The sequence below is a fragment of the Ochotona curzoniae genome, unplaced genomic scaffold (genome assembly GCF_017591425.1).
Source record: "Ochotona curzoniae isolate NIBS_2020 unplaced genomic scaffold, NIBS_Ocur_1.0 patch426, whole genome shotgun sequence".
NCBI classification, from domain to species: Eukaryota; Metazoa; Chordata; class Mammalia; order Lagomorpha; family Ochotonidae; genus Ochotona; species Ochotona curzoniae.
In genome coordinates this window covers 651,714-666,039 of record NW_024467002.1, presented here as the reverse complement: position 1 = coordinate 666,039, position 14,326 = coordinate 651,714, and the positions used below count along the sequence as shown (strand labels likewise).

General features: G+C 55.4%; 1 protein-coding gene across 3 annotated transcripts in view; it reads left to right on the top strand.

Annotated features, from left to right (window-relative positions):
• The first annotated feature begins 5,173 nt into the window (after positions 1-5,173).
• The window catches only part of LOC121167782 (solute carrier family 22 member 23), a 150,022-nt gene continuing 140,869 nt past the window's right edge, over positions 5,174-14,326 (top strand). Inside the window, exon 1 of one of the 3 annotated variants that reach the window (XM_040997373.1) lies at positions 5,174-5,949. In XM_040997373.1, coding sequence (XP_040853307.1) covers positions 5,287-5,949 — 663 coding nt within the window. In that variant the 5' untranslated portion in view covers positions 5,174-5,286. The remainder of the gene's footprint in view (positions 5,950-14,326) is intronic. The other 2 variants (XM_040997372.1, XM_040997371.1) reach the window with 2 other exon arrangements.

Below are 14,326 nucleotides of genomic sequence, written 5' to 3'. Positions count from 1 at the left end.
CATCCTTGACTGCTTTCCCAGGCCACAAGCAGGGAGCTGGATGGAAAGTGGAGCCGCTGGGATTAGAACCGGCCCCCATATGGGATCTTGGTGCGTTCAAGGTGAGGACTTTAGAGATGCCAGGCTATCATGCCGGGCCCATAAACATTCTTTCTTTCTTTTTTTTTTTTTTAAGATTTATTTATTTTTATTGGAAAGTCAGATATACAGAAAAGAGGAGAGATAGAGAAGATCTTCATCCGATGATTCACTCCCCAAGTGGCTGCAACAGCTGGAGTTGAGTTGATCCAAAGCCAGGAGCCTCTTTCGGGTCTCCCACATGGGTGCAGGATTCCAAGGCTTTGGGCTGTCCTCCACTGCTTTCCCAGGCCACCAACAGATGTGAAGCAGGGTTACCAGGATTAGAACCGGTGCCCATATGGGATTCTGATGCATTCAATGTGAGGGCTTTTTAGCTGCTAGGCCACCACGCTGGGCCCTCAAAAACATTCTTTAACCTACAAAGACAAAGGTGACATCTGAGATTTTGCAAAGAAAAAAAATCAAACTCTAGATCATTTTGTTACATTAATTGTTTTTTTTCCCTCTTACCGCTTAATTTTTATCTATAATTTGAGAGGCAGCACTGAGTCCGCAGCCCCTCCAACACTCTCCAAGTGCCTGCAATGGCCACGGCTGGGAGCAGGGACTGAGTCCGGGGCTCCTGTGCTGGACGGGTGGGTTGCAAGGACCCCGTGCTACCTGACTTCCAGGATGGTCACCTGGTCACCTCCAGGAAGCTGGAGCCCGGAATGAAAGCCAGGTACTGAGATGTGGGCTGCAGGTGCGGTAAGTGCTAGGCGACTCACCCTTTAATTGTTTCTTAATTCAGTAAAACAGTTGAAAATTAGATTGTAATGAAGCTGTGAAAGTAATCAGAGGCTGCCAATCACATCTGCTGTGGAGTGGCTTTTTGCAGGGAAGGCCTGTCGTTGTTTATCTGCATTGGGCCTTGTGATCAGGAAAGAGAAATTGGACCAGGCCGTTATCACCTGCAGCTTTGCTTCGACTAGGCGGCACTTCTGTTACTTCTGTCACCGGACCCAAGGGACCTTTTCATTTAGGATGAATTTTGTAATGTCCCCATCCTCGTTGCCAAAGGTGATACAAATAATATTCAAGTGCACACAACGTGCGTTACAAGCCATTTATCCCACTTTCTTCTGCCCTCCAAAAAAATCAAAGCAATCGACTTCACCAAATATTATTTGAAGCAGAGGAATCAGGCCGAAGAACAGAGACGGACACAGCACAGTCGATTCCAGGGTCTGAGCGCACAAGCAAAGCCCTGTGAAATCCGCTTGGTATGACAGATATTATGTGTTTCAAGTTAGTTAATCCTGACACCAATTCCTTGGAATTAACTTCTTGCAGAAGTGTGGGGGATTTTACAATGAGTTTTCCATCAATTTGAGACATCAACCCCCAAAAGTTCTCCCCCGCCCCCTGCCACACACACACCTGTTATTTCCAAGCAAATGAACTTGGACCCAAGTGTACTGGTGGTTAAGAGATGCATCAAAGGAAGAAGGGATCTTCATGCAGTACATTTGGGATCCTAGCGTATCTTTAGGGATACAGACCCGCTTGGGGCAGGCTGGGAAACCTGCCTGTGCCGTGGGAGAAGGAGGCAGGGAATAATAGCAAACCAGGGTTGTCAGGAGCCCCGCATTCCACCCTCCCGGCCCCGGGTTTAACATTGGAGTTGTCTTGTTCTGAAACATTGTGTGTACTCTGTAAACTGCATCTGGCCTCCAAGTCAGAACTGCCCAGGAAAACTTCCTGCTGGGAACCCCTTCCCTGGAACTTACAATAAGAAAAGTCATCAGCAAGTGGGTTTGAATTCTCATATGAACAGACTAAAAGAGACCAGATAAATAGGAGGGGGCATCTGGGTGGCTGCAGAACCAAAGGACTCAGAGTTGCATGATCGCAATAACCAGTGCCGTGACAATCGCTCAGGGAATACGTACTGACATCTTACATGTGTCAGACACTTTTTCTGACCAGGGATGGAACTGTGCACCAGGCGCGCAGTCCTTGAGGCGCCTACACCCTGGACTGCAGAGGAGGTAAATCAGTTAGTAAACAACCACAATGGTGACGGGTGTCTGCCCGCTTTCCTGCTCTCGCACTGGGTCCCAAATCCTCGCCAGAGGTGGCCACAGTGTCCAATTCTTCCTCCTCATCCTGTTGTCTGGGGTCTACCGTGAGATCACTTGCGCTGTGTCTTCATACACCAAAGGCCATTTTATTTTAAATTAATTAAATTTTCATTTTCTTTTGTAGATTTAGGGGGAGATGTGGGTACAAGAGAGATTTAGGGAAACTTCCAATCAGTAACATGTATGTGTCTATATGTATATTTAAAGGCTTATTTATCTATCTGAAAGAGTTAGAGAGAGAAAGGAAGAAAGGGGAGGGAGATCGTCCATCTGTTGGTTCACTCCCCAAACAGCTGCATGGCTGAGGTCGGCCAGGCTAGAGCCTGCGGCCTGGAACTCAACCAGGTCTCCTTTGTGGGTAGCAGGAATTCAAACACGTAAGCCATCCTCTACTGCTTTTCTAGGTACATTAGCGGGGAGTTGACTCAGAAGTGGAGCAGCTGGGTCTCGAACATGTGGGCCTATGTGGCACAGAACATTAGGGGGTGTGTCCCAACATGGGTGATAACTCTTGGGCTGGTGCTGTGGGCGGTGAGCTCCAAGCATTGTAAGGCGGCACTGTTTTCCAACACATCACCGAATTCTGGAAATGCATCTTTTATGCTGTTTTTGTTTTGAACGTGGACTAATAACAGCGATGGAATGAAGTCAGGGACAAACACCCACGGACAAAGACCTTTTGTAATCTGCCCCTCTGCGTGGTGAAAACAGAAAATCTCTAGCGGGTTCTCTGAATGTGGGCTCTGAACAACTCCCAACCACGCCTGTTCTGCTTCGGAGGACCCTGAAAGTCAAGATCAGTACCTGTTTTGCAATGAGCTGGGAGAAAACAAACAGGTCTGGGCGACCAGGGAAAGAAGAGGCACGCGCGCACACACACACACACACACACACACACACACACACACACGACCTCTAGAGAAAGAAATGAAAAAGCAAGGTTGCATTCAAGTTCAGAAACAGCCCTGCAGCTTGTCGACGACAGAGCACAGAGTGGTGAAGGCAGGTCAAAGGCCCAGCATTCCTGTGTCCCACGCTTGGAGGCCAGCCCTTGGCAATGCCTTCTCCAAGGAGGAGAGGGCGCAGAGTAGGGAATCTCGTGCTGCAGGTGAAGCTGGGAAACCAAGCCAGGACCAGGCACACACGTGCGTGCGTGCCACCACCAGCAGCAGCTTTTAGGGACTCATTTCTCAGGTGTTAGGGATCTTCTACAAGCCTTAGGGGCCCCTACTGCTTATTGTTATCTAATCTCTCCTCCCCAGCCCGCGGCGAGGTCCACCATCTCTCCCCACCCCCTTAGGCCCAGCCCTCTCGACTGCAGCCGGCAGCCGGCAGCCTTCACAAACTGGTCTCTCCCAGCTGCAGGTATTTGGCGCCGAAAGCACACCTGGCCGGGGAACATGGGCAAACCCATTCCTCTCCAGCCCGAGTAGCTGAGCCAGACACGCCAGGGCGAAGGAACGCATTAGGCCTCTGTAGCTTAGAGTGTGTTCTGGAAAGTGAAAAGCTCTCAGCATTGTTTCACAAAAAGCAAAAACACTTCAGTATTGTTTTCACTTTTTTTTTAAAAATAAAGATGAACAACGGATGGCTCCGCTTTACATCTCCATAAATAAACTTCTCCGAAAACGAACGTGTGGGTGGGCAAGCTGGGGCAAAGCGTGCCGCGCAATTCCCACGGGGGGCCCGGCCCTTGGGTGTAGGAGAAAAAAAGAAAAATAACGCTCACGCCGCCCGTTTGCCGCAGGGCTGGCTGGTGGCACAGCGGACAGCGCCAGCTGGGAAGGGCTGGCGCCGAGCAGCGGTGCGGGTTTCCAGCGCGACAACGCGGACGTGCGCGCCCGTGTCCCCGGCGGGTGACCGAACGCGAACCTGAGCCGCTGGGTCCGGCCGCGGAGAAGCCATCGCCGACCGCGTTCGCCATGTGCATACATAACACGGCGTTAGCCACGAATCCTTCTTCCAGCGTCGCGCCTGCCGGAACGTGGCATTTTGGAACGGAGGTGGGGTGCAAGGAAGAGACATGGCGATTTGGGAGTGGGCGCTGCGGCCGGCCTCAGGCGCCCTCGGGAAGCGACTGGAAAAACCAGAGGGTCGTTCGCCAAGGCCCGGGGGACCCTCGCCCCCCACTGCAGGCTCGCGACTTGGGAGCGCGTGGCGGTTCAGCAGGGAGCTGGGCGCCCCTGAAGCGAACCGAGGTCCCTGAGACCCGCGCGCTCAGGATTGGGGGCGGGGGTGGAAGCCCCACTGCCTCGCTCGCATCCACACCGCCAGATCCCCGGCCGGCCCACGCCCCCTGCCCCTCGCGCGTCTGCCTCCAGTGCCAGCCCAGCGCCAGGGGCACGGGCAGGGGGCATCCTCCGCGGCCGGGGCGGGCCCGGGCCGTCCCGGTTCCCCGCCTCCTCGCGCCCGGCGCGGCGCGCGTCCCGGCTGGAGAGGGCGCTCGCGCGCTGGAGCCGGGCGCAGCAGGTGCCGCGGTTACCTCCACCTCGGCGGGGGGAGAGGGGGCGGGCCGGGAGCCAGGAGAAGAGGAGGAGGAGGAGGAGGGAGGCTCAGTGGAGCCTGGGAGCTCGGCCGGCCGGGCTGGCTGGATCGTGAGCTCGCGGCTTCCGGGAGGCAGCCGAAGTCCGATAAATACATCCCGGGCGCCGGGGAGCAGAAGCCACCACCTCCCGCACCGGGGGCCGCAGGGCCCCGAGTCACTGGCAAGGGCGCGCGGCAGACGCGGCGCCGGCTCCTCCTCCTCCGCCTCCTTCCCTCGGCGGCCGGCGCGGAGCAGCGGAGAGCTGCGGCGGGCTCGGCCGCGGGCGCCCGGGGCCGCGGGGCGGATGAGCGGCGGCGGCTGAGGGCCCGGCCGGCTTTTCTGCCCGCCTCTGCCCGGCGCGCCCAAGCGGGGCCGCAGCGCCCGGGGCGCGGGCTCCGGCGAGCAGGCGGCATGGGGGTGGCCTGAGGCGCCGTGGTGCCGCGGAGCTCTGTCTTCCCAAGCCGCGCGGGCCCGGCCCGGCGCCTTCTGCCCCGGGCTCCCCGGGAACCTCCGCCGCGCGTCTATGCGCCTCCACTGCGGGCGCCGCGGGCCCGGGCCATGGCGATAGACCGGCGGCGCGACGCGGCGGGCGGCGGGCCCGGGCGGCAGCTGCCCCCGACCGAGGAGAATGGCTCCCTGCCGCCCGGGGACGCAGCGGCCTCGGCGCCCCTCGGGGGGCGCGCGGGCTCCGGCGGAGGCAGCGGTGAGATCCAGCCGCTGCCCGCGCTGCCTCCCGGCGGCGGCGGCGGCCCACACCCGGGCTGCTGCTCGGCGGCGGCGGCCCCGAGCCTCCTGCTGCTGGACTACGACGGGTCGGTGCTGCCCTTCCTCGGGGGCCTAGGCGGCGGCTACCAGAGGACCCTCGTGCTGCTCACTTGGATCCCCGCGCTGTTCATCGGCTTCACCCAGTTCTCGGACTCCTTCCTCCTGGACCAGCCTAACTTCTGGTGCCGCGGGGCCGGCAAAGGCTCGGAGCTGGCGGGGACCACGCTCGGCGGCCCCTGGGGCGAGCCGGGCAACTGGACCAGCCCCGCGCCCACCCCTTTCTCCGCCACGGCCTGGGGGGCTACGCGCAACGCAAGCGGCCACGGCGGCGCGGAGGAGGGCGACACGCCGCCGCTGCCGTCTCCCCCGGACAAGGGGGACAACGCCTCCAACTGCGACTGTCGCGCGTGGGACTATGGCATCCGCACGGGCCTCGTCCAGAACGTAGTCAGCAAGGTAAGGCCACCTTGTCGCTGCCCTTGTCCCTTGGCCGCTGTTCCCTTCCCTGTCCCTGCAGCCCAAGCCCCCGGGGTTGCGCGGTCGGTGGAGACACTCCAACCCCCCAGTCAGGGCTGCTCGTGCGTGCGCACCGGCGGCCCGCGTGTGAGCGGTGCTACTTGGGGTGTACGAAGGACTTTTTACCGCTCTCCGCGGTGACGCTGCGGAAGCCCCGGTGCGAAGGAGGCACCGCAGCCTCTCCTGCTTTGCACCCAAACTCCCATCCCAGGACGTGTGTGGAAAGTACATTCCTTCCCCCTTAAAACGAATTGGGACCTCTGGGTGACCCATAGACAGGGAAGGTGAGACCGCTGTCCTGTGGCCAGCTGACGCCTGGGGACACGGTCCTGGATCAGGGCCCAGGGGCTGGAGCCTGGTTTGATCGGGTCCCGCTGACAGCCCCCTCGCTGGCCGCCGGCCAGCACCATCCACTTCTTTGGACGCAGACCTGAAGAAGTTACCGGCAGAGCTGCTGAAAATCCTTTGCCAAGGCCACCGCCCCCTCCAAAGCCAGCTGAACTTAGATGTGGCCTCGCCAACCAAGTGTCACTTAGAGGACTCCCCGGGACTTAGCTGGGGGCAGGAAGAGGGGGTTGATGGCCACTGCCCTTGCAATGCTGTTGCTTGGAGCTGAGGCAGGGAGACCATGGAAGGCCCAGGCGCGGGGGAAGCGGGGCAGTGCTGAGAGCTGAGCCTCCCTCTCAACAGCCCCAGGCCGAATAAACTCTCCTTGCCTGGGTGAGAAGCAGCTGGAGTGACCCACCTAGCAGTGGGAGTAGCAGGGATGGTACATCTCTCTTTCTCTACCGTCATTAATCCTCTGCTTCTGGTTGTCAATGATTAGTTTGGATTCCAAAGTCTTTGTGCTCTCCTGGTGGAGGTCTTCCTACTCTGTGAGCATGACCTGGGGCGGTTCGTGGTCGTCCTTTCTGTGTGTGGGTCCTCTCCCATCTTCCCAGTGTGTTAGTCAGCAGCCGGGGCTCAGGGAGCCCTAAGATGAAACTGTTAGTTACATCATCATCCTCACTGCTGTTTCAGTCTTGTACTGACCTGGCCGGCAAGGGTCTGTGTCCCGTGGGAAGAAGTGTCAGACTCGGCTCCTGTCGGGTAAGGGGGTTCCCTTCGGGGTCTTTCACAGCCCCATCTGTTCCCCGAGCTGGAGTCAAGAGTGTGTAGCCTCGGGGTGATGAGCGTTTAAATGGTGAGCATTTACTTTGCTACATGTGTCTGCCAGGAGTAAGGACTAGACAACGGTTTCACCTATGTTAAGGTTGCCCTGGGACAGAGAAAGAGATGGTGGGTCCGAGTCAGCACAGATCTGGAGTGCTGTGTCCTGGGCTTGAAGGATACACAACCTTGAACTTGAATGTTCTGTGCTGGGGTCTAACATTGTGGCCTTAGTGTGGGGACCTGGGAAGCAGCCTCTTTGCAGAAGGCTTTGTGGTGCCCATGGAGGAGACATGGGTGATTTTCCTGAATTATACCAGTTAGGGTCAGCGACAGCACCATCGGCATGTGGCAAGGTTTTTGGGGGGTCGGGGTGGGGGTGTTGGTACTTGATGATGAAACGTTGAGGTTGCATGGCTGGGACAGGGTCAGATCTTAAGGGTTGAAGGCCTGAGGACAAGAATTGCAGGAAGTTGTTTGTTATTCTTGTACAATGACGGCTAGAAAGGGCATATTGACTTTGACGGACAAGAAAGGTCCAAGGAGGATTGTCCTTCCTGCCTGTGATCTGTTCCCTGGCAGGCTGAAAAGAGCTCTGCAGGCTCGCTTTGGGCAGGACTGAGGCAGGCTTCTTTCCCTGCGGGCTGTGTCTGTTGCATGCTCTATCAGATGCCCATATGTGGAGTGGGTGCTACGGCAGGTGCAGGAGTTAGGGGCAGGTACCTGTCAGCTTTGTGTCCCCTTCTGGTGGTGCGTGCCAGGTCCAAGGCTCTGAGAAAAACCGCCTTTTGTCCCCTCTGTCCGACATGATGTCCAGTAGGCATCCTTGGAGAGGCCCCAGGACAGATACCAGTTTTGTCCCTGGTAGCTAAAGGCAGCCCATCCCAAAGCTGTTCTTCCTTGTCGAGAAGTGAATAAGGCTCAGGCTCGCCCGGACCCTGGGAGTCTTATCCGCCTGCTTCCAGTGCTGCCGTCTGTGACAGAATCAGGCCTGTCCATGCCTCCACCTTGGCGTCTCCTAAACTCAGTCCCCAACACAGCCAGCCCTGTGTGTGCGTGCTAACCTGACGAGGAGTTCCAGGGCAGAGCTGGCAGCTGAGGTGCGGTGTACTTGAACCTGTCCCGTGACTCCGGGCAGTGCACACCTGCCAGCATCTCCGTGCTTGGTGGTGTCAGGACTTCCCCAGCCCCACTTGGGGCAGGCTTTATCTTCATCATTCTGGATTTTTCCAAGCTCCATGGAGCTTTGGATGTGTGCCTCACCCAGTCTATGGTGCCTTCAGAGTTGTCCTCATGCCCCCACCTTCTGTCCTGCCATCCTTCGTGGTTGGCATAACATCTGCACGTGCGTGAGTTCCTCAAGGGACAGCTGCTAACCCCTGTCAGTAACCACGCCTCTGAGGAGGGCGGGTGCTTGGCGCCATGAGCCATATCTTCAGGCTCCTGAAGACTTCTGTCGCCTGTGTTTTAGCTCCCGTTTCATTCCTGTTGAAAGGCACATCAAGCGCAGTGTGGATTTTGAGGAACTAAGAATGAAACCGTCTGCAGCCGGGTCACCTGCTGTCCCCTCACCCCCACCCCACGCGGCCCCAGTTCTCACAGACTTCTGAGGTTTCAGCCGCAAAGTTCAGAACATGAAAAGTGAAAACAAAACAAAAGCAAAAGACCTACAACTCCTCACATCAAAAAAAAATTGCTGTCACTAATTTTGCAGTTTATCCTGCCTCATTCTCTGTGAATCTTGTTGGTTCCAAACACTCACCGGTTGTATTGAACGGCCCACGGTGTCCTGTCCCAAAGCCCCAGCAGCTGGCCCTCCCGAGCCCATCGTGCCCCTGTATTTCAAGTGTGGGATCTTTGTCCCTCCTCCTATCTCCTGACGTCTCCTCTGCGAGGGGTCTTGAGAAAGTTCACAGGGTGTGTGTGCCGGAAACACTATGGATGGATTTAAAGGGTTTTTTTTTTTTTTACGCTTACATACTCTTATGCCTAAATTCTATTTTTCATGAACTTTTTGGAGTTCTCTGACAGTCGCTTGTGTTCACCAAGATGTTTGGCCCTTTCACTTGAAAATGATTGAGTTACCTCAGGAAGCGATTTGTATTCTTTTGCTAGAAGTTACTGAAACTGACTTCAGTACAGTTTAATAAAGACTAAAAGTAGTTCCACCACCATTGCCTTAGTCATATTTTAAAACCAGCCCGCGCTTCTGTTATCTTAGCCCAACAATTAGTTTTTGCATTTTTTTGTTTGTTTTAATGGTAGAGCCTTTTTATTTCCTCCTTAATTCATTGATTCATTTTTTAAAGATTTATTTTTATTGGAAAGTCAGCTATATAGAGAGAAGGAGAGACAGAGAAGATGATCTCCCGAACGATGATTCACTCCCCAAGTCTCCACGATGGCCAAAGCTGAGCCAATTCAAAGCCAGAAGCCTCTTCTGGGTCTCCACGCAGGTGCAGGGTCCCAAGATCTTGGGCCGTCCTCGACTGCTTTCCCAGGCCACAAGCAGGGAGCTGGATGAGAAGCAGGATGCCAAGATTAGAACTGGTGCCCATATGCGATCCCAGTATCTTCAGGGTGAGGATTTTAGCTTACAGGCTACCACACTGGGCCCTAGTTTTTGCTTTTGAAGTACTTTACATATGCGAGTTTATATACTTCTATGATTTTAATCAAAGTGGTCATCCCATGGTCAGTTGCATCTGCTATTTGCTTTTGATTCTATATCACAAGCATTGTCGCCAAATCTTCAGAAGCATTTTAAATGTAGGATGTGCCAAAACCCCTTGGACTCTTAATGCTGGCCTGACGACCATTGCGTCATCCCACTGGTGGCTTTGGTCTAGGGTATGTCACACATTTCATGTGTCCCTCTTTGGGAATTGCGACAGAAGACCTACATACATGCTGTGGAAAGCACACAGCCAGTGTGACATTTCTTGGTGTCTTTTTTTTCCTCTTTGGAAGCAAGCCACAGGGACCACTTTCTTAGGCATAAGAAGCTCAAAAAGTTCACCAAAAGCAGAAATTTAAAAAACAAAAATTGGTACAAAAACAAATAGAATCCCCATGTAGCATTTGTATGCTACATATCCTCCATGAAGCCTGAATTCTATTTCCGTTGACATATTGTCTCTACTAGTAATGGTCGAATCCACTGTTGGCTTGTTTTCACTCATGCGGGCGATGGATGCACATCGCTGGAGAGACGCCCTCCTCCTTCGGGATGTCTGGCTGGGCTGTGATCTCCATTGTCCCTGTTGGGAAGGCTTGGAGGCTGTCCTATAGCCTTTGCTGAGATGGGGCCAGCAGGCAGGCACCCCCGGCATGTTCCACTTGTCCTGTAGCCTTTGCTGAGATGGGGCCAGCAGGCAGGCACCCCCCGGCATGTTCCACTTGTCCTGTAGCCTTTGCTGAGATGGGGCCGGCAGGCAGGCACCCCCCTCCCCCGGCATGTTCCACTTGTCCTGTAGCCTTTGCTGAGATGAGGCCAGCAGGCAGGCACCCCCCGGCATGTTCCACTTGTCCTGTAGCCTTTGCTGAGATGGGGCCAGCAGGCAGGCACCCCCGGCATGTCCCACTGCTTGCACATGGTCAGGGAATTCTTGGAAGTTCGAGGGTGAAGATAAGCTACGTTTCTATTGGGATAGATATTGCTGAAATGTTTTCTGGAAAGATCGTAGCTGTTGAGGCACCCCTCCTGGCCAGGGAGACAAGCCTTCTGCCTTTTTCCTGGTCAGATGTGTGCCGGTTTGTATTTGGTCATTGTACTTTGCGTGTCTTTTCCAGGAGGGCCTCGACGTCTTTCTGAATCTTTTTGAACCATTTGTATTTCCTTTCCTCTGAACTGTCCGTATCCTAGGTGGGATATATACGTGGCAGAGAACATTTGTTTTTCTTTAAAGATTTACTTATATATTAGAGAGAGAGAGAGTGAAAGAGAGTGAGAGAGATCTTCCATCTGCTGGTTTACTTCTCAAATGGCACAAGGGCCGGAACTGGGCCAGGCTAAAGCCAGGAGCCAGGAGCTCCAGCTAGGCCTCCCATGTTTCGAGTCTGAGGCCCCACACCTCTGCCACCTTCTGCTGCCGCATGTGTGTGAGCAGGGAGCTGGGTCAGAAGTGTTACAGCTGGGACTCAAACCAGCGTCCCGGGTGGCAGCTTTGCTGGCCATGCCACAAGGCCGGCCTGCAGAACGTGCTTTTCTGAAGTGTTTATAGGAGCACGTGGTGTGTAAATTGACCCTTTAACTGGCTTGTAAATGGCTTCCTCCCAGTTGCTGATCTGTCTTCACGTGTTGTGTGTGGCATTCCTCCTGCTCAGGGACTTTGGGTTCAGGCTTGTTCATCTAGTTTTCAGGTTTTATGCTGCATTTAGAATTTCTGTGTTTTGTTCTATTAGACGGGGGAGGGGGGGAATCCCGTGGTTTTTTGGTTTGCTTGTTTTCGTTTTGGTTTTGGCCACTTTTATCGTATTACCTCTTTCTGTGAGGTATTGCAGTACCTGGTCTGCTTTCATTTAGCACTTGGTAAACATTGCCGGACAGGGAAACAGGTCAGAGGAGATAACCAGGAGATAACCAGGAGTCACAGATCTGACTCCTGAACCCTTTTCCAGCCTTGGCCCTTTGTGGATGGGGAGCCAGTCTCTGAACCCCACTTCCCACCCGGCTGGGGAGTCGGAGCCGTCCCAGCGCCTTGGGCCTGCCTGCCCTTCTCCAGGCTCTCCTCAGGAACCTGCTGTGCAACCTCTCCTCTCCCGTGTGACGTTGTACATTCCTGGTTGTCTTTAGCAGGATTTCTATCACATAGTCCGTCCAGGTTGTTTCAGACTAGGCTGGCTGTGTGACTGTCAGATCTGCTCTGCCAGGCGTGGAGGGGTGTGCTGTGCCGGGCAGCGTGCCTGCCGCTGCCCCTCCTGCCCGCACCTGCGGTGGGCCACTAGAGCGGTTTGGAATCAGCTGTATTGACACACGGAAGTGGCAGGCTCTGCGGATCAGGATTTGATTGGTGTTCTTTGCTTGTTAAGCATTTACTGAGGGTGATTTTTTTTTTTTTCTTTCTTTTGAATCTCCCAGTCTCTCCTCCCCTGGCTCCTTCCTGTCGCAGGAGCCTACTGTGAGCTGAGTACTGGGCTATATGTCAGGGATACACAGAACTCGTGACAGCGGGGACACACCCTGTCCGACCAAATCATAATCTTTTAATTACAGGCTGAGTTAAATGTGTGGAAATAAAGGGAAATGAGAGAGCAGTAAATGCACACTCCCACCCTGACCGAGACTAACTGGTTTGTGTGAGAAACCGACATCTGAGTATGTGTCCCAGCAGGGCAGGTGGCAGCTGCAGGGCCCTGACCCTAACCTTAACCCAAACCTAGCACACAGGAGCCTGCTGTGGTCAGCAGGCGATACAGAAAGGAGACACAAGTGTCTTGAGTGGAGAGGAGTTATGCAACTCTGTAGCAGGACTAAACTATGTGAGAGTCTCAGGTTTGGGGCCAGCGTTGTGGCTGCGTAGAGGGCTGAGCCACTGCCTGGGGAGGCAATAAAGGAGCCCTTGCCACTCACATGGGAAACCCAGGAGAAGCTCCTGGCTCCTGGCTCCAGCCTGGTCCAGCCATAGCCATTGCAGTCATTTGGGGAATGAGCCAGCAGATGGAAAATCTGTGTGTCTCCCTTTCTCTCTCATTAAACTCTGCCTTTCAAATACATATATTTTTTTAACATAAGAGCTTTGAGTGGAGTACGGGATATGACAAGGGGAGAGCTGTGCGGAGGGTTGCTGAGTAGAGCAGGGCTGATGAGGCCCACAGAGCGACTTCTCCTGGGACTTTGGTCGTGACAGGTGCTCTTCAGGGACACCTGCAAGATGAGCCTGGTCAGCCAAGGAGACAACTTGGGGAGGGAGTTCGTGTGGGGTGAGGAAAAGGTCTTGGCCAAGCTTTGCACCTGCCGTGGAGACTTGGGGCTCTGCCGCCTCGGCAGACGGGCAGGGAGGAGGGCATTTGAAGGGGAGAGGCTGCCTGAGCACAGGGTTTTGGAAGTGGATGAGGAGCGAACCTTATTTGTACTGGCCCACGGAGCGAGGGGTGATACTGAGAAGGACATGGGGTGGCAAGTGGATATCACCCTGTTCCTAGGGAAGCTGATGGGCAGGGAGGGGCAGTGCCAGCTGTTTCTTCCACAAGGCTAAGAAGACATGGACATGGGGATTGCTAGAGCTAGGACTGGCTTCCTATGCAACCAGCTGCTTTCCCAAATATCAGATCCAGGGAAAAGGCAGCCCTCCTCCCCTGACCCCCTGCCTGCCAGGGCCCTGTTGCTACTATCATAAAGTCTGAAGCATTCAGGCTGCGGCGACAAGACTTAGCTGGCAGCCACTGTCTGGGGAGGTGCCAGGAAGGCCCTGCTAGGGCCCAGGCCATTCTCCTTGGCTGGCCTATCCGGATGGCCCTGTCATGGTGACCTCGTGTCTGGCCACTGTTGTGCATCCGAGGGGTGTTGTGCTGTACCTCTGTGGGGGCGGACTTCTGCTGTCTCTGGCCCCTGCCTCACTGTGCTGCTCTGAAAACCAGCACAGACCCCAGCCACACAGTAAATACAACACACACCCGTCCGCCTCTCATCCCTGGCCGCCTCCCTTGTCCAGCCTGGTGCCTCTCACTGCCTTCCTAGCTTGTTCATGCTGTTCCCTGGCCTGGAACATGCGCCCCTCCTTCCTGTAGCCCCCTGGCTCCCATCGCTCCCTGCCATCAGTCCTGCTGCACGGGACAGCACCCAGCACCGTCTGGGTGCTGAGGAGGACCCTGTCTGTATGTCTCCCCAGCATGGGGCACTGTGCCATCAGGTGCCTTTCACTGACTTCAGCAGGTAGGGGCTGCAGCACCAGCTCTGGCTGATGGCCGCAACCTTATCTTCAGAGATGGGTTTCATCACCTCTTCCCTGCGTGGGTGGGTGGGGTTAATGTTGCCTCACCTCCAGGGAGGTTGTGAGGCCGAAGAACACCTGGGAATGCCTGCCCCGCCCACTGCAGGCACACCTGGGGAAAGAGGCACCTGGGAAACCTCCGGCCCAGTCATCTGAGGAGTGTGGAGGTGGGAGGAGCTGATAGGCCTCAGCCTGTGACCCTTGGGAGCGCCCGGATGTTCGTGTCCATGTGAAGT